Source organism: Scyliorhinus torazame, chromosome 15 (genome assembly GCF_047496885.1).
Source record: "Scyliorhinus torazame isolate Kashiwa2021f chromosome 15, sScyTor2.1, whole genome shotgun sequence".
In the NCBI taxonomy this organism is placed as follows: domain Eukaryota; kingdom Metazoa; phylum Chordata; class Chondrichthyes; order Carcharhiniformes; family Scyliorhinidae; genus Scyliorhinus; species Scyliorhinus torazame.
Window position 1 is genome coordinate 206,216,091 of NC_092721.1, and position 26,957 is coordinate 206,243,047.

Here is a 26,957-nt window from a genome sequence, read left to right on the forward strand (position 1 = left end):
AGTTACTGGACTTTGTCTGGAGGCAGGTTCCAAGCTTCCCTCGCCGCTCTCGAAGGGGACTACAGAATAAGGTGATGTCAAAAACAGGGGTTGGGGAGGGTTTCGGAAATATATAAGGAATTAATAGAGTGGGAAGGGTTCCAATCGGGGAGGTGAAGAGGAAGAGGACGAGTTTGGGGGGCGGGGGGAGTTTGAAGTCGGGCTATTGGAGAAGGCCCTGAGGAGAGTCAATGCATCCTCATCGTGTGCCAAGCTTAGCCTGATCCAGTTCAAGGTGGTCCACAGGGCTCATATGACTGGCCCGGATGAGTAGGTTTTTTGAGGAGATGGAGGACAGATGTGGGAGGTGCGGGGGAAGTCTGGCAAATCATTTTGGCTGTGTCCGAAGCTGAGGAGATTTTGGCAGGGATTCGCAGATGTCATAACATAGAATATACAGTGCAGAAGGAGGGCATTCGGCCCATCGAGTCTGCACCGACCCACTTAAGTCCTCACTTCCACCCTATCCCCGTGACCCAATAACCCCTCCTAACCTTTTTGGTCACTAAGGGCAATTTAGCATAGCCAATCCACCTAACCTGCACGTCTTTGGACTGTGGGAGGAAACCGGAGCACCCGGAGGAAACCCACGCAGACACAGGGAGAACGTGCAGACTCCGCACAGACAGTGACCCAGCGGGGAATCTAACCTGGGACCCTGGCGTTGTGAAGCCACAGTGCTATCCACTTGTGCTACCCTGCTGCTCTGTCATGTCAGAGGTCCTGGAAGGGAGGGTGACTCCGAGTCCAGAGATGGCAATATTTGGAGTGTCGGAAGGTCCGGGGGGGGGGGGGGGGGGGGGGGGGGGAAGAGAGGCTGACGTTTTGGCCTTTGCCTCCCTGGTAGACCGGAGACGGATTTTGCTGGGATGGAGGGACTTGGAGCCTCCAAAGTCGGGGGTGTGGGTCAGTGACATGGCAGAGTTTCTCAGGCTAGAGAAGATTAAGTTCACCTTAAGGGGTTCAATACAGGGATTCGCTCGGAGGTGGCAGCTGTTCATCAGCTTCTTTAAGGAAAACTGACCATCAACAGGAGGGGGGAATGGGAGGCATAGAGGTGGAAAATAAGAGCAGGGAATCTAATCTATGGGTAGTTAGGGTGGGGGGAAGTTGGGTATGTTACTGTGGGGTTTTTACGTGTGTTGGACCATTCTGTTATTTAGAATGTTAATATGTTAAATGTTAAAATTATAAATACCTCATTAAAATGTTTCCTAAAAAAAAAGAGAATGATTCCATCCCTGGCCAGGGGTGGGAGGTTGACGGTCGTCCTGGGAGGAAGCGTAACCAACATAATGCTTGCCCAGATGAAGAGAAGAAAAGGGGAAAACCCCCAAAGGGCGGCCGTCCAACCTCGTCAAGATGCTGAAAGGATACTCGGAGCAGCCTCCCTCCTCCACAAACCAACCGCCATCACAGCTCAGGAGAGGTGCAAGGAGAAAGATCCAAGCGGGAGCAGTTTTGGGCCCTGTATCTAGTGAAGGATGTGCTGGCCTTGGAAAGGGTCCAGAGGAGGCTCACAGGAATGATCCCTGGAATGAGAACTTGCCGTATGAGCAACGGTTGAGGACTCTGGGTCTGTACTCGGAGTTTAGAAGGATGAGGGGGGGGATCCTCTTGAAACTTACAGGATACTGCGAGGCCTGGATAGAGTGGACGTGGAGAGGAAAACTAGAAGCAGAGGACAAAATCTCAGACTGAAGGCAAGATCCTTTAAAACAGAGATGAGGAGGAATTTCTTCAGCCAGAGGGCGGTGAATCTGTGGAACTCTTTGCCGCAGAAGGCTGTGGAGGCCAAATCGCTGAGTGTCTTCAAGTCAGAGGTAGATGGGTTCTTGATTAATGGGGATCGGGGATTATGGGGAAAAGGCAGGGGAATGGGGATGAGAAACATATCAGCCATGATTGAATGGTGGAGCAGACTCGATGGGCCAAGTGGCCTAATTCTGCTCCTATGTCGTATGGGGAAACAAAAAAACTCCACCTCCGAGTCAGAAGGAACCCAGTCCTCCCCAGATACAAACTCTGCCCAGGCCAAAAGAATAAAGACACTGATTCATAATTCAAAGATTATTAAAATAAATGGAAAAGGAAAACTGAAATGCATTGGCTCTGACTGGGGGGCTATCCTCCATCTCAGTGAGGACTGAACTAACCCTAGCAACCATAGGGGCTGGTTTAGCACAGGGCTAAATCGCTGGCTTTGAAAGCAGACCAAGGCAGGCCAGTAGCACAGTTCAATTCCCGTATCAGCCTCCCTGAACAGGCACCGGAATGTGGCGACTAGGGGCTTTTCACAGTAACTTCGTTTGAAGCCTACTTGTGACAATAAGCGATTTTAATTTCATTTTTCATAACCACCCATTCGGGTTCCACTTGTCCTCTTCATAAACGAGACTGGGTTTTTAAAAAAAAAAAAACCGCTCCCCCACCACAAGGTTTATAAGACAAAATAACCAAAAGGAGTAAAACTACACAAAACACACTTCCCTTAATTGACGAAAAATGATTTTGCTGGAACAGAATAATCAATGACACAGGCAATCATTCTCACATTTCACACCCCCTACAGGATTAAAAAAGACAACAACAAAAAGTCAACAACATGATCTATAGAGAGCCTACAGTCCAGTCGACCCATCGAGTCTGCACTGACCCTCCAAAAGAGCACCCTACTTAGGCCCACTCCCCCGCTCAATCCTGTAACCCCAGTTAATCTGCACATCTATGGATGCTTTGGGACAATTTAGCATAATCTCCACATCTTTGGACCTTGGAGGAAACCCACGGGGAGAACATGCAAATATCACAGTCACCCAAGGTTGGAATGGAACCACGTCCCTGGTGCTGTGAGGCTGCAGTGCTAACTACTGTGCTGCCCCTATAGGGAATAAAGTTCAGGATAAAAGAAGAACTGCAGCATAAATTGCAGGATGGACATCTTCCTTGTTGCACGAGAAGGCAAAGGATAAGGCAGGATCAAAGAGCATTTTTTCAGGATCTCTCGAGGATTCCAATGATTGAAGCACGACACACCATCACTTCTACCGTGCTGTCTCTCCGCCTAGGCAGCGGGAATGAATCGACCCATTTTGGTCACCAACCCCTCACGACGAGCGTCGAGTATAGGACCAGTGATTGGTCCTCATCTCCTGAACCCATCAGCATTAATGATACACCATGTAGCATGATTCCGGCAATACGAAGGCGGCCCCTAACCAGGAACAGTGCTTTTTCGAGTGCCTGAGCCCTCCTGCGCCTCTGCTGCTCTTCTAAAAGTATCCCGCGATTCTTTGAGGTGAGCTACAACGACCTGTACCACAGAGCTGAAATTCTCAGCCAAGACAGCATCTTCTTAGGCACACTGCATCGCAAAGGGAGAGCCTGCTCAGCAGGAACTGCACCGCTACCGGCAACTGCACCGCTTCCAGCAACTTCACCGCTACTAGCAACTGCACTGCTACCGGCAACTGCAGCGTTACCAGCAACTGCACCGCTACCGGCAACTTCACCGCTACAGGCAACCGCACCGCTATCGGCAACTGCACACTTAGCGGCAAGTGCATCGCTACCGGAAACTGCACAGCTACTGGCAACTTCACCGCTACTGGCAACTGCACAGCTACCAGCAACTGCACAGCTACCGGCAACTGCACAGATACCGCCAGCAACTGCACTGCTCCCGGCAACTGCACCGCTACCGGCAACCGCACCGCTACCGGCAACCACATCGCTACCGGCAACTGCATCGCTACCGGCAACTGCATCACTACCGGCAACTGCATCGCTACCGGCAACCGCACAGTTATTGGCAGCTGCACCACTACCAGCAACTTCACCGCTACCGGCAGCTGCACAGTTAGCGGCAACTGCACCGCTACCAGCAACTTCACCACTACCGGCAACTGCACAGCTACCGCTGGCAACTGCACCACTACCAGCAACTGTACAGCTACTAGCAACTGCACCACTACCAGCAACTTCACTGCTACCGGCAACTGCATCGCTCCGGCAACCGCACCGCTACCGACAACTGCATCGCTACCGGCAACTGCACTGCTACCGGCAACTACATCGCTACCGGCAACTGCACAGTTACCGACAACTTCACCGCTATCATCAACTGCACAGCTACCGCCGGCAACTGCACCGCTACCAGCAACTGTACAGCTACTAGCAACTGCACCGCTACTGACAACTGCACCGCTACCGACAATACACAGCTACCAGCAACTGCACAGCTACCGGCAGCTGCACAGCTACCGCCGGCAACTGCACCGCTACCAGCAACTTCACAGCTATCGGCAACGTCACTGCTACCGGCAACTGCATCGCTCCGGCAACCGCACCGCTACCGACAACTGCATCGCTACCGGCAACTGCACTGCTACCGGCAACTACATCGCTACCGGCAACTGCACAGTTACCGGCAACTTCACCGGTATCATCAACTGCACAGCTACCGCCGGCAACTGCACCACTACCGGCAACTGCACCGCTACCAGCAACTGTACAGCTACTAGCAACTGCACCGCTACTGACAACTGCACCGCTACTGACAATACACAGCTACCAGCAACTGCACAGCTACCGGCAGCTGCACAGCTACCGCCGGCAACTGCACCGCTACCAGCAACTTCACAGCTACCGGCAACGTCACTGCTACCGGCAACTGCATCGCTCCGGCAACCGCACCGCTACCGACAACTGCATCGCTACCGGCAACTGCACTGCTACCGGCAACTGCACAGCTTCCGGCAATTGCACAGCTACCGCCGGCAACTGCACCGCTATCAGCAACTGCACCACTACTGGCAACTGCACAGCTACCAGCAACTTCACTGCTACCGGCAACTGCACCGCTACCAGCAACTGTACAGCTACTAGCAACTGCACTGCTACTGACAACTGCACCGCTACTGACAATACACAGCTACCAGCAACTGCACAGCTACCGCCGGCAACTGCACCGCTACCAGCAACTTCACAGCTACCGGCAACGTCACTGCTACCGGCAACTGCATCGCTCCGGCAACCACACCGCTACCGGCAACTGCATCGCTACCGGCAACTGCACAGTTACCGGCAACTGCACCGCTACCAGCAACATCACCTCTACGGGCAACTGCACAGCTACCAGCAACTGCACCGCTACCGGCAACTGCACCGCTACCGGCAACTACACCGCTACCAGCTGGGGCCTACACCAGCCCACTCTGACAACTGTGAACAAACAAGGATTGAGCGTTTATTTCAGCTCTTCCTCGGGGAGGGGGACAATTAGGAATTTCCAGGGACATAGTTAGTGCAAGCCATTTAATGAAAAACAAACCATTGAATCCAAGAATAAAAAGTATAAAATGTGCACCAAAGTGAAATGAAGGATTAAAAAACAAACACAGCTGAAGCTTGTGGAAACGCAACTGCTCATGTGCTCACATAAGGTGGACACTAACCCCCCCCGCAATCACCTCGGGGGTTTGACTTTGAAGGAAGCTTCTTTTCTTAAACTTCCAGTCCTACGAAAGTTGTTTTGATATAAATTTTCATCACCATTTCGGACATTGGCAAGATAAGCTAAACATAGACCTCATCTTTGACTTCAGTGACAAGAATCTTTTGTGCTGTAACTGAGGTTTGGCTTTCCAAGGCAATGTTTACTTTTAAAGATCATCGCCTTTTCAAACACTGTACATTGGCTCGGATCCATCACCTATTTATAACCTTTTGGTTCAAGGTGGTTGTCAGATAAATTTCCATTTAATGTACTGATTTTAAAAAGAGTTCTGTGGGTCCTTTTCAGTGCTGTATTGCTCAGGCATGCTTGTCCGAACTAGAATGTGGACCAATGTGCATTAATACTTAGAAGTTCTGACAAGAGGGCGGCACGGTGGCACAGTGGTTAGCACTGCTGCAATGACTTGAGATGAACTAACAGCAATTGAATGGGCAAATAAACTTTTTAATATCCATAATAACCCTACAGTGCAGAAGGCTGTCTTTCAGCCCATTGAGTCTGCACCACTCCCCCAAAAAGCATCCAATCTAGGGCCACACGTCCGCCCTATACCCATAACCCCACTGAGGCACGATCAATTGAACAAAGACTAGAGTTGGATACAACTGAGGCTTTATTGCTCTAAGATGTGTGGCCTCCCACAGCAGCTGGTGAAATGGCTGCTGAATGGAGGTCACGCATATTTATAATCCGCCTACTGGGCGGAGCCAGCTGGTAGGGACTACCGGCGAACCTGTAGTACAGGCCTTACCTTACATCACCTAATACAGGTGCAACACTGGTTTACCACATTCACCCCCTATTAAAATTGAGTCCGGCGGAGGTGGAGAACTATATGCAGCAATGAATTTATATTTACAGTATTTGATCAGAGGAAAAAAAAAAAATCTTTTGAAGTCACCCGGTGCCAGTTAGAGATTTAACCGGTCTGGTGCCTTGATGTTCAGCTGGGAGCGACGTAGCGGTGGCGGCGATGTCGATGCTGGCCTGATGTTTGGTGACTCCGGGAGCATACCAAAATCGTCTTCATCCTCGGGCGTGGGCAGGGGAAAGACGGATGGTCCTGGTGGGGTTAACACTGGGAGGGTTGGGGGGGGGGGGGGGTGGCGCCGGGCTGGAGAGGTGTGTGTGTGTGTGTGGAACCTGCTGGTGCTAAGTCCATAAGGGAGACAGTATCTTGGCGGCCGCCGAGGTACGCCACGTAGGCATACTGGGAGTTAGCATGAAGCATTTGCACCATTTCCACCAACAGGTCCGCCTTGCGGAGGCGGACGTGCCCATGGAGCAGGATTGGTCCTGGAGGTTCGTCGCTGACATCGGATGATGGGGAGCCTGGGGGGCCCAGGTCCTGGAATGCTGTCGGTGTCTATGTCCCGTGGGGGAGACAAGATGGTGGCACCTGAAGATCCTGCAGGGGATAAAATGGCGGCGCCCATGGGCCGCACGTTGCGGGGGTTGGACAAGATGGCGGCGCCCATGGGCTGCACATGGACTGAGGGGGAGAAGATGACGGCGCCCACTGGCCACGCGTGGCCCCGGGAGGTGAAGATGGCGGCGCCCATTGGCCGCGTGTGGTCTGGGGAGGTGAAGATGGCGGCGTGTGGTCCGGGGAGATGAAGATGGCGGCACCCATTGTGTGTAGGCTAGGGGGGTGGGGGGGTGATAGCGGAGACTGCGCGGGCCTGGCCCGCGGCAAAATGCCCCTTTTGGCTGCAAGCCTTGCAAAGGGCAGCGCGGGCCGGGCAACGTTGGCGAGGGTGCTTCTGCTGGCCGCAGAAGTAACATCGGGGACCCCGGCGGTGCGCGGGCTGGCTGGGTACGGCCCCCATGGGGGCGGCCGTCTGGGGTCCATGAGGGGTAGGCCGGAATGTTACGTGAGGTCGAAAGCATCCCGCATAAGAAGGTTGGAATGTTCGGTGGCCATAACGGCCTGACAGTCACAGTCCCGGACGAGTGGGATTAGGGCCCGCCAGAAGTCTTCTATAGACTCACCAGGGAGTTGAGAGCGAGTGGCGAGTACGTACCTGGCGAAGAGCATGTTCGTTTTCTGTGCGCAGTTTTCTTTGAGAAGTGCCATGGCGTCGGCATAGTTCGGGGCGTCCTGGATTAGCGGAAACACGTTGGAGCTCAACCTTGAGTACAGGATCTGTATCTTCTGAGCCTCCGGAACAGGGGTGGTCGCTGAGTTGATGTCCTTTTTGGCGTCGCTTGATTGCGGATCCAGCTGCAGGCGATCTGGTTTGATTCGGAGGTCCACCTTTTAGAAAATCTTAGAGTAATAAATTGAGGCACGATCAATTGAACAAAGACTAGATTTGGATACAACTGAGGCTTTATTGCTCTAAGATGTGTGGCCTCCCACTGCAGCTGGCGAAATGGCTGCTGAATGGAGGACACGCATATTTATACTCCGCCAGCAGGCAGGGACTACCGGCGAACCTGTAATACAGGTCCTACCTTACATCAACTAATACAGGTGCAACAGTGGGTTACCACACCCATCTAACCACATCTTGGGCGACACGGTAGCACAGCGGTTAGCTCTGTGCTTCACAGCTCCAGGGCCTCAGGTTCGATTCCCGGCTTGGGTCACTGTGTGGAGTCTGCACGTTCTCCACGTATCTGCGTGGGTTTCCTCCAGGTGCTCCGGTTTCCTCCCACAACCCAAAGATGTGCAGGCTAAGTGGATTGACCACGCTAAATTGCCCTTTAATTGGAAAAAATGAATTGGGTAATCTAAATTTTTTTTAAATGGGCAGCGTGGTGGCGCAGTGAATAGCACTGCTGCCTCACGGCGCCGAGGTCCCAGGTTCGATCCCGGCTCTGGGTCACTGTCCGTGTGGCGTTTGCACATTCTCCCCGTGTTTGCGTGGGTTTCGCCCCCACAGAAAAAGATGTGCAGGCTAGGTGGATTGACCACACTAAATTGGAAAAAATGAATTGGGTAATCTAAATTTATAAGGAAAAAAAAGATTAGTTCAGATGGCTAGGAGGCAAGAAATGTTCAGAGCATATGCAGCAGTTTTTTTTTCTCTCCCTCCAAATTTTATCCTCTTATCTCTCCTGGGGCAGCACGGTAGCATTGTGGATCGCACAATTGCTTCACAGCTCCAGGGTCCCAAGTTCAATTCCGGCTTGGATCACTGTCTGTGCGGAGTCTGCACATCCTCCTCCGGGTGCTCCGGTTTCCTCCCACAGTCCAAAGATGTGCAGGTTAGGTGGATTGGCCATGATAAATTGCCCTTAGTGTCCAAAATTGCCCTTAGTATTGGGTGGGGTTACTGGGTTATGGGGATCGGGTGGAGGTGTTGACCTTGGGTAGGGTGCTCTTTCCAAGAGCCGGTGTAGTCTCGATGGGCCGAATGGCCTCCTTCTGCACTGTAAATTCTATGTTAATCTATGTTAATCTATAAAGCTGCTGACTGATCCTGGTGCCCAATAGCCCTCCAGTACTGGTGGTGAAATGTCCCACACTGTGATGTAGGCAGCTTGATGGGTTAGAATCTCATCTTCACCTGGTACAACTGATTATATCTTTCCTCTTGCCCAGCATCTAGGCCAATTGAATCCACTCCAAGGTCTTTTTTGAGAAGTTAATTTAAGCAGGTATCAAAACTGGGACACTCTGTTCTTTTCATGATTCCGTGATTGGGGAGAAAACAGTTTGTCTCCACATAGTTTGCACATTAGAGAATTAACAAGTTAGATTAGTGTCTTAAATTCATCAAGATAATATGTGCAATTGTACAGTACGAAAGTGATGGTGAAATTTCTTCAAACCTTGCAAGAGAAATTAGCGGTAGCACAGATGGTATCTTTTCAGTCCTGGTTTCCTACCTGAAAGTTCTGCTGGATACTTGCAGAAAGGAGGATTACCTTTAAACTCTTTAAAACAATTATTTTAATTATGTGGATAATGTTGCATTACACACTTGCTCATACTTTCCATTAAAAATAATTATTCCTTATTTGTACACATCAATTTTACGTGTTCATTTTATTTTTTTAAATGTCCTACAGCAAACAAAAATGTGGTGTAGCTTGTAAACTTTTTTTTTTTTAAATGTTGTATTGAAATTTTTTCCCCAAACAACAATTTTTCCCCTCTTACAAAGCAAACGCAACAATAACAATACAGAAATTTTTAACAATACACAAGTAACAAAACCCCATTATCTTTGACCTAAACTAAACTAAACCCCCCCCCCCCCCCTCCCCCCCCCCCCCCACCCCCCACCCCCCTTCCCCCTGGGTTGCTGCTGCTGGTCATCTGTCTTCCCTCTAACGTTCCCCTAGGTAGCCGAGAAATGGCTGCCACCGCTTGGTGAACCCTTGAGCCGATCCTCTCAGGGCAAACTTTATCTGCTCCAGTTTAATGAACCCCGCCATATCATTTACCCAGGCCTCCAGTCCGGGGGGTTTTGCCTCCTTCCACATGAGTAGGATCCTGCGGCGGGCTACTAGGGACGCAAAGGCCACAACGTCGGCCTCTTTCGCCTCCTGCACTCCCGGCTCTTCCGCAACTCCAAATAGAGCTAACCCCCAGCCTGGTTTGACCCAGGCCTTCACCACCCGCGAAATCACTCCCGTCACTCCCTTCCAATACCCTTCCAGTGCCGGGCACGCCCAAAACATATGTGCGTGGTTTGCCGGGCTCCCGCCACACCTCCCACATTTGTCCTCCACTCCAAAAAGAACCTGCTCAATCTTGCTCCCGTTATGTGTGCTCTATGTAGCACCTTAAATTGAATCAGGCTAAGCCTGGCGCATGAGGAAGAAGAATTTACCCTGCTTAGGGCATCAGCCCACATACCCTCCTCTATCTCCTCCCCTAGTTCTTCTTCCCACTTTCCTTTTAGTTCGCCCACCGACTCCTCCCCCTCTTCCCTCATCTCTCGGTAAATCTCTGGCACCTTGCCCTCTCCGACCCACACCCCTGAAAGCACCCTGTCCTGTATCCCCTGTGTCGGGAGCAACGGAAATTCCCTCTCCTGTTGTCTAGTAAACGCCCTTACCTGCATATATCTCAAGAAATTTCCCCGGGGCAACTTATACTTTTCCTCCAATGCTCCCAAGCTCGCAAAAGTCCCATCTATAAATAAATCTCCCACCCTCCTAATTCCCAACTGGTACCAGCTCTGAAATCCTCCATCCATTCTTCCTGGGGCGAACCTATGGTTGTTCCTGATTGGGGACCCCACCAGGGCTCCCCGCACCCCTCTCTGTCGCCTCCACTGTCCCCAGATATTCAATGTTGCCGCCACCACCGGGTTCGTGGTAAACCTTTTAGGTGAGATCGGTTGCGGCGCCGTCACCAGCGCCTCTAAACTCATCCCTTTACAGGACTTTCTCTCCAGTCTTTTCCACGCCGCTCCCTCACCCTCCATCATCCATTTACGTATCATTGCCACATTGGCGGCCCAATAGTAATCGCCCAAGTTCTGTAGTGCCAATCCTCCTCTGTCCCTACTACGCTGAAGGAACCCCCTCCTTACTCTCGGAACTTTCCCTGCCCACACGAAGCTCGTGATGCTCCTGTCTATTTTATTAAAAAAGGTCTTGGTGATTAGTATAGGGAGACATTGAAATACAAATAAGAACCTCGGGAGGACCATCATCTTAATTGCTTGCACCCTGCCCGCCAGCGATAAAGGCTGCATGTCCCACCTCTTGAAGTCCTCCTCCATTTGTTCTACCAACCGTGTCAGATTAAGTCTGTGCAAGGTTCCCCAGCTCCTAGCGATCTGAATCCCCAGGTATCGGAAGTTTCTTTCCACTTTCCTTAGAGGCAAGCCTTCTATCTCTCTACTCTGGTCCCCTGGATGTATCACAAATAATTCACTCTTCCCCATGTTTAGCCTATACCCCGAGAAATCCCCGAACCCCCTCAAAATTCGCATAACCTCTATCATCCCCCCCGCTGGGTCCGACACGTATAACAATAGGTCATCCGCGTATAACGAGACTCGGTGTTCTTCTCCCCCTCTAATCACCCCTCTCCATTTCCTGGAGTCTCTCAACGCCATGGCCAGAGGTTCAATTGCCAACGCGAACAACAATGGAGACAGCGGGCACCCCTGTCTTGTTCCCCTATATAGTCGGAAATACTCCGATCTATGTCGACCTGTAACTACGCTTGCCGTTGGAGCCCCATAAAGAAGTCTAACCCAGCTAATAAACCCGTTCCCAAACCCAAACCTCCTTAACACTTCCCATAAATACTCCCACTCCACCCTATCAAATGCCTTCTCTGCGTCCATTGCCGCCACTATCTCTGCCTCCCCCTCCACTGGGGGCATCATTATCACCCCTAATAGTCGTCGCACGTTAACATTCAGTTGTCTCCCTTTTACGAACCCTGTCTGGTCTTCGTGCACCACCCCCGGGACACAGTCCTCTATCCTCGATGCCAGTACCTTTGCCAACAATTTGGCGTCCACGTTCAATAATGAAATGGGTCTATAGGACCCGCACTGCAACGGATCTTTATCCCTCTTCAAAATTAACGATATTGTCGCCTCCGACATCGTCGGGGGTAGAGTCCCCCCTTCCCTGGCCTCATTGAACGTCCTCACCATCAACGGGGCCAACAAGTCCACATATTTTCTGTAATATTCCACCGGGAACCCGTCTGGTCCCGGGGCCTTCCCTGCTTGCATGCTTCCTAGCCCCTTAATAACCTCGTCCACCCCAATCGGTGCCCCCAGGCCTACCACCCCCCGCTCCTCCGCTTTCGGGAACCTCAATTGGTCCAGGAACTGCCGCATCCCCTCCTCTCCCTCTGGGGGTTGAGACCTATACAGTTCCTCATAGAAGGTCTTGAACACCTCATTTATCTTTCCTGCCCTTCGCACCGTGTCTCCCCTTTCGTCTCTAATTCCTCCTATCTCCCTCGCTGCTGCCCTCTTTCGCAATTGATGAGCCAACAGGCGACTATCCTTTTCCCCATATTCATACCTCCTCCCCTGTGCCTTCCTCCACAGTACCTCCGCCTTTCTGGTGGTCAGAAGGTCAAATTCCTTCTGGAGTCGTCTCCTCTCCCTGTACAATTCCTCCTCCGGGGTCTCTGCAAATTCCCTATCCACCCTTAAAATCTCCCCCAGTAATTTTTCCCTTTCCTTGGCCTCTGTTTTCCTTTTGTGGGCCCCAATGGAGATCAGCTCTCCTCTGACCACCGCTTTTAGTGCTTCCCATACCACTCCCACAGGGACCTCGCCGTCGTCATTGACCTCCAGGTATCTCTCAATACACCCCCGCACTCTTGCACACACTCCCTCATCCGCCATCAGTCCCACATCTAATCGCCAGAGTGTTCTCTGCTCCCTTTCCTCTCCTAATTCCAGGTCCACCCAATGTGGGGCATGATCCGAAACCGCTATGGCTGAGTACTCAGCTTCTTCCACCCTAGAGATCAACGACCTTCCCAAAACAAAAAAATCTATCCGGGAGTACACTTTATGGACATGGGAGAAGAAGGAAAACTCCCTAGCCCTAGGTCTAAGAAATTGCCATGGATCCACTCCCCCCATTTGGTCCATAAACCCCTTAAGTACCTTGGCCGCTGCCGGCCTTCTTCCGGTCCTTGAGCTGGATCTATCTAGCCCCGGGTCCAGCACCGTATTAAAGTCCCCTCCTAAAATCAAGTTTCCTACCTCCAGGTCCAGTATACGCCCCAGCATCCGTCTCATAAATCCCGCATCGTCCCAGTTTGGGGCATACACATTAACCAACACGATCTCCATTCCCTCCAGCCTGCCACTCACCATTACATATCTACCTCCGCTATCTGCTACAATGTTCTTTGCTTCAAATGCTACCCGTTTCCCCACCAAAATGGCCATCCCTCTATTCTTTGCGTCCAGTCCTGAGTGGAACACCTGTCCCACCCATCCTTTCCTTAACCTAACTTGGTCCGCCACCTTTAGGTGCGTCTCTTGGAGCATAACCACGTCTGCCCTTAGTCCTTTCAAATGCGCGAGCACTCGGGCCCTTTTTATCGGTCCGTTCAGGCCTCTCACGTTCCACGTGATCAGCCTCACTAGGGGGCTACCTGCCCCCCTCCCGTGTCGACTAGCCATTACCTTCTCTAGGCCAGTCCCATATCCCGCCTCCGCGCTCCCGCTCGCTCCCCCAGCGTCGCACACCATCCCCGCCCACCCACTCTTTAGCCATTTCCTTTTGGATTTCCGCAGCAGCAACCCAGTTGTCCCCTCCCCCCCCCCTCCCCCTCAGCTGACTTCAACTGACCCCGGCTACTCCTGCTCACTCCTCGACCCCCCCGTGTGGGGAACTCCCATCCGCCTTGCGCCTGTCTTCCCGCCTTATTCTTTCTGGCGCGGGAACATCCCTTTACCTGACCCGCCTCTTATGGCGCAGCTCCCTTTCCCCTCCCCCTCCCCTTCCCCATTCTCCAACTATGTCCCGTCTTTCCCCCCTCACCGGCGCCCACATTTCCCCAATGTCTCCCCCCTTCCTAATTTACTTCTCAATTAACTTCAACCATAACATTAACAATAACATTTCCTGCAGCATCAGTCCCTCAGTTCCGATCCAATTTCTCTTCTTTGATGAAGGTCCATGCTTCCTCCGCCGTCTCGAAATAATGGTGTCTCTCCTGATACGTGACCCATAGTCTTGCCGGCTGCAGCATCCCGAACTTCACCTTCCTTTTATGCAACACCTCTTTGGCTCGGTTGAAGCTCGCCCTCCTTCTCGCCACCTCCGCACTCCAATCCTGGTATACCCGTACCACTGCATTCTCCCATCTGCTACTCCGCACCTTTTTAGCCCATCTCAGGACCTCTTCTCTATCCTTAAGGCGGTAAAATCGCACGATTATTGCCCTGGGTGGTTCTCCCGCTTTTGGTCTTCTCGCCGGAATCCGATTTGCCCACTCCACCTCCAAGGGGCCCGTAGGGGCCTCAGCATCCATCAGTGAGCTCAGCATCGTACTTGCGTACGCTCCACAGTCCACTCCTTCCACACCCTCAGGGAGACCCAGTATCCGAAGGTTCTTCCTTCGCGCTCCGTTTTCTAGGGCCTCGATCCTTTCAGTACACTTTTTATGAAGTGCCTCGTGCGTCTGTGTCTTAACCGCCAGGCCCAGGATCTCGTCCTCAATATCTGTCACCTTCTGCTCCACCACGCGGAGCTCTGTCTCCTGGGTCTTTAGTGTCTCCTTGAGCCCCTCAATTGCCTCTCGCATCGGGGTCAGCACCTCCCTCTTCAGCAGCTCCACGCACCGTCTCACAATTTCATCCTGCTCAGGCCCCCATGTCGCCTGCGCTTTCTCCGCCGCCATCTTGTACTTCTCTCTTTCTGACCCTTTGGTCGACGATTCCTCGCGCTGCAGCCGCCGCCGCCGGTTTTTTCCTCCTTCGTTTGGGGTGGACTCCCTTCTCACACACCCCACACTGGGTTGCGTCGTCGAAAAATTCCCCGTTGGGGCTCTTAAAAGAGCCTGAAGGTCCGTCGGAGCTGGAGCCGCCGAAGCGTGCGGCTAGCTAGGCATCACCGCAACCGGAAGTCCCTTCAGTGGCCTTGATGAGATCTTTTCACAGTTGTTCCCTCTGCTGCTAGAATTCACCTTTGATACAGGCCCTCAGGTCAGCTTGCAGCTTTAAGCTTACCCTTCCCCCGCCTGCATGCTGGAAGAGGCCCTGTTTATCCTGCAGTTGCAGCCAAATCTTTTACTGTTTCTGCCGTGTCTGGTAACCAAGAGACATACCCTTCCTGGGGGACACTGTCGGGGGAATGTTGCAGCCTTCTTCCCACACCGGGAAATGGCAAACAAATGCCGTGGGGGCCCTGTAACGAGCCCAAAAGTCCGTTCCAAGCAGGAGCTACCGAATATGCGACCTAGCTCTGCATAGCTGCACCCGGAAGTCTGTAGCTTGTAAACTTGTGTACGTGACATTGTGTGTGTTTTTTAAAAGATAGGTAATGTTTGTTATTATTGTTTCTTGCCTGAAAATACAGAGCAAATTCAGTCTTCAATTGATCTGGCAGGATGTTCTCTGCTAGTTTCCTTTGCTCCTGTTCTTGCTGGGATATGGCTCCACAGAAATTTCCCAATGTTATTTCCTACTCCTGCACTAACTGTCTTATTCAATCTCCTCTGATAACTTGACAAAATGACTGAACCTGAACGATGAGAACCTGTAGCATATTCACGCATCTAGCCATCACATCCTGACTCCTTCAAAAAGTCCCTGCTCATGTCTTATAATTATCCGAGGTTTTACTCCACTCACTTCAGCTCGAACATATTGAGGCCATGTGCAGCATGTTCGCTGGGAAAGTTACAAACTATTTAGACATATGGTGGAAATAAAGGTTGCGACTGTCATTTCTAAGCACTTGATTTACCACCAACAGGGGACATTTCAGAACCTCAGGGCAGCATATTGCAGAATCCAAGTAAATAGTTGAAAAGAATTCATGAGAAGCCCTGTATTATTCTTGCAAAGCTTATCCATATGTTTACATTGTCTGTCGAGGTTGTTTTGGTGCTGAGCAACCTGAAGTATCTCCCTCCACCCCTCTCATCCAAAGACACCACAACCACTCTTTCCAGATTATGAGAAGAGCTAACTTGCCATAGGCCAGTGATGGAACCAAGAATAATTTGTGTTTAAAAGTATCTTTAACATGTTAAAGTCCCACAGAGCTTCACAGGCTTGTGAGACAAAACGCAATGCCGAGCCACGAGACAATAGGACAGATGACCAAAAGCTTGGTTAAAGCGGAGACCGGGTTGGACAGCTTCTTCCCCACAGCTACTGGTCTCCTCAACAACTCTCCCTTGGACTGATCTGTTCCCTGTAAGAACACTATTCACAACGCCCTATGCTGCTCTTGTTTGGCCTTGTTCAGCACTGTAACCAATCACTATTTGTTGATGCACCACCATCAATGTACTGTGTCGATGATTCTTTTGTCTACTATGTACGTACTGTGTACGTTCCCTTGGCCGCAGAAAAATACTTTTCACTGTACTTCAGTACAGGTAACAATAAAAATCAATCAATCAGAATAAATAATAACAGCAAATGCTGGAAATACTCAATAGATCAGGCAGTATCTATGGAGAGAAAAACAGAGTTATTGTTTCAGGTTGATGAAGAGCCATCATCAACCTGAATCAATTCTATTTTTCTTTCCACAGGTGTTTTTCCAGCATTTCCTATTGTGCAAATAACGGGCTGGATTCTCCGGTTCCCCAGCCCCATGTTTCTCGGCAGCACGCCGTCCGCTGGCAGTGCGATTCTCTACTCACCCCACTTGTCAATGGGATTTTGCATTGAAGCCACTCAACGCTGCAGGGAAAACTGCAGGCGGGGGTGGGCTGGCAGCGGGAACGGAGAATACAGGCCAACATAACCTCGTTCCAAGACCTGAAGTTATCACTTTTGACTCTCTGGGTTTCCTGTGTGGCTTTTGACCACCCAACAGAATTCTTTGTCTTTACTATTTGCCTAAGAAAACAACCGACTAGTTTCTTGAGACATAGAGTGACCAGTTCCAGACTGACTGCACGATTGTCTGGCTGCTGACCACTCAAAGGGTTGGCAGAGGTGTGGTTTGGGAAAACTGGTACTCTTCTTTGGGTAGTGCCAGTTTACAACATAATACCAAGTGTATGTTTGCTGTGGCCATGTTTTGAGGGCTTTACTCTCGTTCCAATAATTCCAACCTCCAACTTTGCTCGATAAGCTTTATTTATTCTACTGTAGTTGTATAGGCCAATCATTACCTTTTAGTGTATAGCATCCGAGCAGCTAGTCTCCTATCGGAATGGACGGTTCTTGATCTGAGTTTTTATCAATCACTTTGAATGGACTTGATTTGGCAACTACATAAAATTGCTAGAGAGCTATAAATGCTAAACAATGCATGCTTGGATACTATAACCAAACCTTTATTTAAAAAAGATCATCCAATATGTGTTGTCTTTACTACATGAACTAACATTGGGCTATACTTGGGTACACTCATGTAACTGTGGTAATGAGACAAATAACCTGGTTTATTAATTATTGTTGTTAATTGAGCAAGTGAGAAACTATCAGCAGGCTGTTTTATTATTTTGCATTTATTAATAAATTTATTTGAAAATATATTTTCTTGTTCCCAGAACCCTAAGACTAAAGCTGAGATTGAGAAGTTGCTACATGATGGGAAGAAGAAGGAATTGCGCGATCGTCTGTGCCGCAGAATGACGTTTGGTACAGCAGGGCTGCGTTCTGCAATGGGTGCTGGTTTCTCCTGTATTAACGACTTGACAATCATACAGTCCACTCAGGTGAGTACCTGACTGAGATTTTTAAAAATAAATTTAGGGTGCCTAATTATTATTTTCCAATTAAGAGGCAATTGAGCGTGGCCAATCGACCTACGCTGTGCATCTTTGGGTTGTGGGGGTGAGACCCACGCAGACCCGGGGAGAATGTGCAAACTCCACATGGACAGTGACCTGGAGCCAGGATTTGAACCCGGGTCCTCGGCGCCGTGAGGCAGTAGTGCTAACCACTGCGCCACTATGCTGCCCCTGACTTTTGTGAATCAATGTAGGGCTCTTGAGGAAAGAGCAGGGGAGTGGGACTAATTGGATAACTTTTGACCATTGGCTGGTTAGGGAAAAGAGTTGTCAGAGCTGTGCATGATTCTGTTCCTGTCTTGTACTGACATGCATATCATGCAGCAAGTGTCATTGAATAGTTAATTGTAAAGAGCATGAACTGTTCCTCTACCCCTTTTCCTAAAAATATACTTAATTCATAAAACTTCTGAAAGTGTATTACAGTACAATTCAGATGTGGCTGTTCACATAGAGCTGGTTTAGCTCAGTGGGCAAGACAGCTGGTTTGTGAGGCAGAACAAGACCAGCAGCGATGGTTCAATTCCTGTACCAGCTAAGAATTCTGAATTCTCTCTCTGTGTACCCGAACAGGCGCCGGAATGTGGCGACTAGGGGCTTTTCACAGTAACTTCATACTTGTGACAATGAAAGATTATCATTTTTACATAATGCTAAACACATTAATTTGGTTAAACATAGTACATGACATTTTAGAGTGCCTCAATCCATTTGAGATAAATATTGTGTCATGTGAGAGTACCTTTAAGAAATGGGTGTTTATAAATGGGCGTGTATATAAATATCTGTAGTGACAGTACCTTTAAGAAATGGGTGTTTACTTCTGCAGTGATGTCAGAGAGTGGGTGGAGCTGGGCTGTCTGTCAACTTTTTACTTTCGTTTTAGGCTGTTTGCTGCAGGGTGTGTTTTAGTTTCATTTTCAGTGTCGGAGCTGAAGCCAGACCAAGCAGGTGTACTGCTGTTCTCTCTGCCATCAAAAGACTATCTCTTGATCATTTGATGAATTCAGAATTATAAATGTTTTCAGTAGCGACTTTAACCTGATGTGCTTCTGCTAAAGGTTTTGTTTTTAAGTCGTATGGATGTTAAAAGGAAAGCTTAAAGGATTACTTAGTGTTGTAGTCTTTGGGGGCTGTATTTGAATTAATGGTTGCTAAGATGTTCACTGTCTGTTTTAAAATGGTTAACTTGAGTTCATAGAATAAATATTGATTTGCTTTAAAAAATACTTTTCCATTTCTGCTGTACCACACCTGTAGAGTGGGCTATGTGCTCCCCATACCACAATCTATTAAAAGTTGTGGGTCAGGGGAGGTGTGGCGGGAGCCCGGCAAACCACGCACATATGTTTTGGGCGTGCCCGGCACTGGTAGGATATTGGAAGGGAGTGACGGGAGTGATCTCGCAGGTGGTGAATGCCCGGGTCAAACCAAGCTGGGGGTTAGCTCTATTTGGAGTTGCGGAAGAGCCGGGAGTGCAGGAGGCGAAAGAGGCCGATGTCGTGGCCTTTGCGTCCCTCGTAGCCCGGCGCAGGATCCTACTCATGTGGAAGGAGGCAAAACCCCCCGGACTGGAGGCCTGGGTAAATGATATGGCGGGGTTCATTAAACTGGAGCAGATAAAGTTTGCCCTGAGAGGATCGGCTCAAGGGTTCACCAGGCGGTGGCAGACATTTCTCGACTACCTAGGGGAACGTTAGAGGGAAGACAGATGACCAGCAGCAGCAACCCGGGGGGGGGGGGGGGGGGGGGAGGGGGAGAGGAGGTTTAGTTGAGTATAGGTCAATAGAGTATGAGGTTTTGTTACTTGTGTATTATTATTATTGTTAAAAAGTTAAACATTTCTGTTTTGTTATTGTTATCGTTTCGTTTGTTTTGTAAGCGGGAAAAATGTTGCTCGGGGAAATTTTTTTTCAATAAAATTAAAATATATTTTTTTAAAAACGTTGTGGGTCAGGTGAACTCCATGATACACTTTGGAGTTCTCTAAACCCTGGCCCATAACAAATTGGGGGCACGAGGGGGATAAAAGTCTATCTATTGGATTGGCTTAGTGAACTTAAAGACAGTGAGGGGTGAGCATATTGGTTGCTTTTCAGGTGTGGTATTCTAGTTTAAGTGGGGAGTGTGTTGTGGATAATGGCTCTTTCAGAGGCTCAGAAGTTTTTGGGGGTGGAGACGGTCACACGCAGTACCTTACGGACAGAGACTAAAAGCAGACTGCTAGATTTGGCAAAAACATTGCAGTTAACATTACCTGACAAAATGAGAAAAGATGAGGTAATTATGGCGGTGGCTAAGCATTTAAAGTTGCCTGAGATACAGTTTGACTCATTAGAAATGGCAAAGATCCAGTTGCAGATTAAGCAACTTGAACATGAAAAAGAATTAAAGCAACTTGAATATGCAATAAGAGAAAAAGAAAGAAAAAGGGAGATACAGATCGGGGAAAAAGAAAAGGAGAGAGAAGAAAGAAACAAAGAAAGAATAGCCCTAACAGAACAAAAGGAAAGAGATAGAGAGGAAAGGAAAAAAGAGAGAGAGTTTGAACTTCAGAAAATGGCTATGAAACATAACAGTCAGTTAAAATTGGCAGGCGTAAAGGGAAACGTACAGTATGAGGATAGTGAGAAAGAGTGTCAAAGTCGAAGGCTCGGTGGGGATCTCATAGATTATCGTAGAATTTGCAGTGCAGAAGGAGGCCATTCGGCCCATCAAGTCTGCACCGGCTCTTGGAAAGAGCACTCTACGCAAGGTCAACACCTCCACCCTATCCCCATAACCCCACCCAACATTAAGGGCAATTTTGGACACTAAGGGCAATTTATCATGGCCAATCCACCAACCTGCACATCTTTGGACTGTGGGAGGAAACCGGAGCACCCGGAGGAAACCCACGCACACACGGGGAGGTCCCAGGTTCGATTCCGGCTTGGGCCACTGTCTGTGCGGAGTCTGCACATCCTCCCCGTGTGTGCGTGGGTTTCCTCCGGGTGCTCCGGTTTCCTCCCACAGTCCAAAGATGTGCAGGTTAGGTGGATTGGCCATGATAAATTGCCCTTAGTGTCCAAAATTGCCCTTAGTGTTGGGTGGGGTTACTGGGTTATGGGGATAGGCTGGAGGTGTTGACCTTGGGTAGAATGCTCTTTCCAAGAGCTGGTGCAGACTCGATGGGTCGAATGGCCTCCTCCTGTACTGTAAATTCTATGATAATCTATGTGCAGACTCCGCACAGACAGTGACCCAAGCCGGAATCGAACCTGGGAACCTGGAGCTGTGAAGCAATTGTGCTATCCACAATGCTACCGTGCTGCCCTATTTAAATATGTCCAAGCATTGCCAAGCTTTGATGAGAAGGAGGTAGAAGCCTTTTTCATTTCATTTGAAAAGGTAGCTGAACAAATGAAATGGCCACAGGACATGTGGGTATCACTGATTCAAACAAAGCTGATTGGTAGGGCTAGTGAAGTGTTTGCATCACTACTGGAGGAGGTATCTGGGACGTATGAGGATGTGAAAAAAATCCATCTTGTGTGCATATGAACTAGTGCCTGAAGCCTACAGACAAAGGTTTAGAAATTTAAGGAAAGAACCTGGTCAAACATACTTGGAGTTTGAAAGGCTCAAACAGAATAATTTTGATAGGTGGATAAGGGCTTTGAAAATAGACCAAACGTATGAAGCTCTCAGAGAAATTATACTTTTGGAGGAGTTTAAAAATTTAATTCCTGATGTAGTGAGAACTCATGTGGAAGAGCACAGGGTTAAAACTGCGAGGTTAGCAGCAGAAATGGCAGATGATTATGAATTAGCTCATTAATCAAAGCTTGGTTTCCGACATCAGTTTCAGCCTGTGACGGATAGAAACTGGGGAGAAATACTCAAGTGGTAAAGGTGATCTGATGGGAGATAATAAGGAGAGTGTTCCTCAGATTAAAAAAGAAATCCAGGAGGATGGAAAAGCAATGAAAGGTTTCAAATGTTTTCACTGTAATAAGCTAGGCCATGTAAAGTCACAGTGTTGGTGGTTGAAGAAAAGCACTGGGAAGGCTGATGTGGTAAACAGGATAAGACAGTGAGGTTTGTTAAAGTGGTAAAGGAAAGCTCAAGTGAAGCGAAGGAGGTGCAAAAGATTGTACAGTCTGATCAAGAGGTGATTGATAAGAAGGTGCCAGATCTCTTTAAAGAATTTAGCACCAGTTTGGCAGCCCTGGTCACGGCTCCCCTACCGCTGTCGCCGGCCAGGTACTCCACTAACCCGGTAGTGGGGGCAGCCCTGCGGATATGGGGCCAGTGGAGGAGGCATGTAGGGGGGGGTGGGTGCGTCTGTCTGGGCTTCAATATGTGATAACCATCGATTCGCCCCCGGGAACATGGATGGAGGGTTTCGAACATGGCGGCGGCCGGGGGTGGGGAGGGTGGGCGATATGTTCCTGGAGGGGAGCTTTGCGAGTTTGAGGGGCTTGGAGGAGAAATTTGGGCTGGTAAGGGGAAATGACTTTAGGTACTTACAGATGCGGGACTTTGTACGCAGATAGGTCCCATCCTTCCCACGCCTCGCGCCAATAGGGATCCAGGACAGAATAGTCTCTAGAGGAGAAGGGGGAGAGGGTAGAGTCTCGGATATCTACAAGGTGCTCATGAAGGGGGAAGAGTCCCAGATGGAGGAACTGAAACTCAAATGGGAGGAGGAGCTTGGCGGGGAGATGGAGGATGGGCTGTGGGCGGAAGCCCTGAGTAGGGTAAACTGAACCGCAACATGTGCCAGGATCGGCCTGATTCAATTTAAGGTCGTTCACCGGGCCCACATGACGGTAGCTCGGATGAGCAAATTCTTTGGGGTAGAGGACAAGTGCGCTAGATGCGCGGGAGGACCAGCGAACCATGTTCACGTGTTTTGACCATGTCCGAAACTTAGGCGGTACTGGGAGAGGTTTGCGGGGGTCATGTCCCGGGTGTGAAAACAAGAGTGGTGATGAGTCGAGGGGTGGCAATTTTCGGGGTTTCGGAAGAACCGGGAGTCCAGGGGGATAAAGAGGCAGATGTTCTGGCCTTTGCTTCCCTAATAGCCCAACGGCGAATACGGCTGGCATGGAGGGACTCAAAACCCCCGAAGACCAAACGATGGCTTTCGGACATGTCAAGTTTTCTGGGTTTGGAAAAAATTAAGTTCGCCTTGAGGGGATCTGTACTGGGGTTTGCCCGAAGGTGGCATCCATTCATCGACTTCTTCGCGGGAGAGTGAACGTCAGCAGGGAGGGAGGGGGGAGGAAGAAGGGGGGGAGGGGGGAGATTAGAGTAGAGTAGGAGGGATAAATAGGCGGGTAGTGTCTAGGGGAGAGGAGCGGGCAGGTGCAGTATGGTTTGTTTGAAGTATTGGTTTTATATTCATGTTTACACATTTCTGTCATCTGTAACTGTTTATAATGCCCAAAAATACCTCAAAAAAATGTTTGTTAAAAAAAAAGAATTTACTTGTGTGGGTAAAGTTTACTCATGTGTATCAGGAGGAGCAGGTAAAGAAGTCACAATTTTAAGAGACACAGGGGCTAGTCAATCTTTAATGGTAAGAGATGAGGAGTTATGTAGTTTGGGAAGAATGTTGCCAGAAAAGGTGGTAATATGTGGAATTCAGGGTGAGAGGAGGAGTGTTCCATTATCTAAGGTAAGGTTGGAAAGTCCAGTGAAGAATGGTGAAATGGTAGTAGGAGTAATAGAGAAACCGTCTTGTCCAGGAATACAGTTTATCTTGGGTAATGATATAGCTGGATCACAGGTAGGAGTGATGCCTACTGTGGTTGATAAGCCAGTGGAAAATCAGACAACTGAAGTGTTGAAGGACGAATATCCTGGGATTTTTCCGGATTGTGTAGTAACAAAGTCGCAAAGTCACAGGTTAAGACGAGGCGAAATCAAAGAGTGAAGATAAATTGAAGTGCAATTATCAGAAACGATTTTTGATCAGTTGGTTGCAAAAGAACAAGAACAGGTGGAGGATGAGGCGGAAAATTTTAGTTATGGAAAATTGGCGGAGTTACAACAGAAAGATTTGTAGAAATAAAATGGATGTATCAGAAAACATACACGGAAGAAGAATCTGAGTGTATACCAGAGTGTTATTACCGTAAAAGTAATGTCTTGATGAGAAAATGGAGACCTTTACATATGCAGGCGGGTAAAAAGTTGGCAGAAGTTTATCAAGTAGTATTGCCGGTCGGGTATAGAAAGGAGGTGTTGCGAGTAGCACATGAGGTACCAGTGGGAGGTCATTTGGGAATAAGGAAAACTCAAGCTAAAATCCAGAAACATTTTTATTGGCCTGGACTACATAAAGATGTAGTTAAATTTTGTCAATCATGTCACACATGTCAAGTGATAGGTAAACCTCAAGCAGTGATAAAACCAGCACCCTTAATACCCATTCCAGCATTTGAGGAACCTTTTACAAGGGGCCTAATTGATTGTGTACGACTGCTTCCTAAAACAAAAAGTGGGAATCAATATCTTTTGACTATAATGGATGTGTCTACTAGGTTTCCAGAGGCCATTCCAGTACGTAATATTACAGCTAAAAAGATTGTGGAGGAGTTATTTAAATTCTTTCCTAGATATGGACTACCCACAGGAATACAATTGGATCAAGGATCCAATTTTACCTCAGGTTATTCAAAGAAGTTATGGATAGCTTAGGAATAAAACAATTTAAATCAACTGTGTACCATCCAGAATCGCAGGGAGTGTTAGAAAGGTGGCATCAGACATTAAAGACAATGTTGAGGGCTTATTGTCACGATTATCCAGAGGATTGGGATAAAGGAATTCCATTCGTACTGTTTGCAATTAGGGATGCACCTAATGAGTCAACCAAATTTAGTCCTTTCGAACTAATCTTTGGTCATGAGGTAAGGACCACTTAAATTGATTAAGGAAAAATTGTGAGTGAGAAATCAGAAATTACATTATTGGATTACGTGTCAAATTTTAGGGAACGATTAAATAGAGCAGGTGAATTGGCGAGACAACATTTAAAAGTTGTACAAAATGTGATGAAACGGGTCGCGGACAAGAAATCCAAAGTTCGTTGTTTTGCCTGTGGAGATAAAGTTTTAGTGTTGTTACCAGTGGCAGGTGAACCTTTAAAAACAAGGTTTTGTGGACCTTATCAGATTGAAAGGAAATTAAGTAAGGTGAATTATGTGGTAAAAACACCAGATAGAAGGAAGACTCACCGAGTGTGTCATGTGAATATGCTTAAAAGGTACTTTGAAAGGGAAGGAGAGAAATAGGAGGAGGTTTTAATGATTCTAACTCAAAGTGACAAACCAAATCCAGATGACTGCGAATTTGACATACATCAAATTAAATTGGAAAACGAGGATGTTCTTAACAATTGGTATAAATTGTTGAGTTACCCTCCAGAGGAAAAACGGACTGTCCTGAAAGAGTTATTGATATCACATGGGCAAGTTTGTGGAGATAAATTAGGAAGTACTAAAATGGCTATACATGAACATAGAAAAATACAGCACAGAACAGGTCCTTTGGCCCACAATGTTCTGCCGAACCTTTGTCCGAGATTAATCATAGATTATCATAGAATTTACAGTGCAGAAGGAGGCCATTTGGCCCGTCGAGTCTGCACCGGCTCTTGGAAAGAGCACCCTACTCAAGGTCAACACCTCCACCCTATCCCCACAACCCAGTAACTCCACCCAACACTAAGGGCAATTTTGGACACTAAGGGCAATTTATCATGGCCAATCCACCTAACCTGCACATCTTTGGACTGTGGGAGGAAACCGGAGCACCAGGAGAAACCCCACGCACACACGGGGAGGACGTGCAGACTCCGCACAGACAGTGACCCAAGCCGGATCAAACCTGGGACCCTGGAGCTGTGAAGCAATTGTGCTAACCACTATGCTACCGTGCTGCCCTTAAGAACAAATTAATCTACACTATATAATTCTACCATAATCCATGTACCTATCCAATAGCTGCTTGAAGGTCCCTAATGTTTCCGACTCAACTACTTCCACAGGCAGTGCATTCCATGCCCCCACTACTCTCTGGGTAAAGAACCTACCTCTGACATCCCCCCTATATCTTCCACCATTCACCTTAAATTTATGTCCCCTTGTAATGGTTTGTTCCACCCGGGGAAAAAGTCTCTGACTGTCTACTCTATCGATTCCCCATATCATCTTGTAAACCTCTATCAAGTCGCCCCTCATCCTTCTCCGTTCTAATGAGAAAAGGCCTAGCACCCTCAACCTTTCCTCGTAAGACCTACTCTCCATTCCAGGCAACATCCTGGTAAATCTCCTTTGCACATTTTCCAAAGCTTCCACATCCTTCCTAAAATGAGGTGACCAGAACTGTACACAGTACTCCAAATGTGGCCGTACCAAGGTTTTGTACAGCTGTATCATCACCTCACGGCTGTTAAATTCAATCCCTCTGTTAATGAACGCTAGCACACCATAGGCCTTCTTCACAGCTCTATCCACTTGAGTGACAACTTTCAAAGATGTATGAACATAGACCCCAAGATCTCTCTGCTCCTCCACATTGCCAAGAACCCTACCGTTAACCCTGTATTCCACATTCATATTTGTCCTTCCAAAATGGACAACCTCACACTTTTCAGGGTTAAACTCCATCTGCCACTTCTCAGCCCAGTTTTGCATCCTATCTATGTCTCTTTGCAGCCGACAACAGCCCTCCTCACTATCCACAACTCCACCAATCTTCGTATTGTCTGCAAATTTACTGACCCACCCTTCAACTCCCTCATCCAAGTTGTTAATGAAAATCACAAACAGCAGAGGACCCAGAACTGATCCCTGCGGTACGCCACTGGTAACTGGAATCCAGGCTGAATATTTGCCATCCACCACCACTCTCTGACTTCTATCGGTTCGCCATTATCTAACTGGTCAAATTTCCCACTATCCCATGTCTCCTTACTTTTTGCATAAGCCTACCATGGGGAACCTTATCAAATGCCTTACTAAAATC

General features: G+C 48.6%; 1 protein-coding gene across 1 annotated transcript in view; it reads left to right on the plus strand.

Moving 5' to 3' along the window:
- pgm2l1 (phosphoglucomutase 2-like 1) overlaps positions 1 to 26,957 on the plus strand; it is a 223,921-nt gene that overhangs the window by 20,594 nt on the left and 176,370 nt on the right. The window contains exon 2 of the mRNA XM_072477505.1: positions 17,694 to 17,861. Coding sequence (XP_072333606.1) covers positions 17,694 to 17,861 — 168 coding nt within the window. The remainder of the gene's footprint in view (positions 1 to 17,693; positions 17,862 to 26,957) is intronic.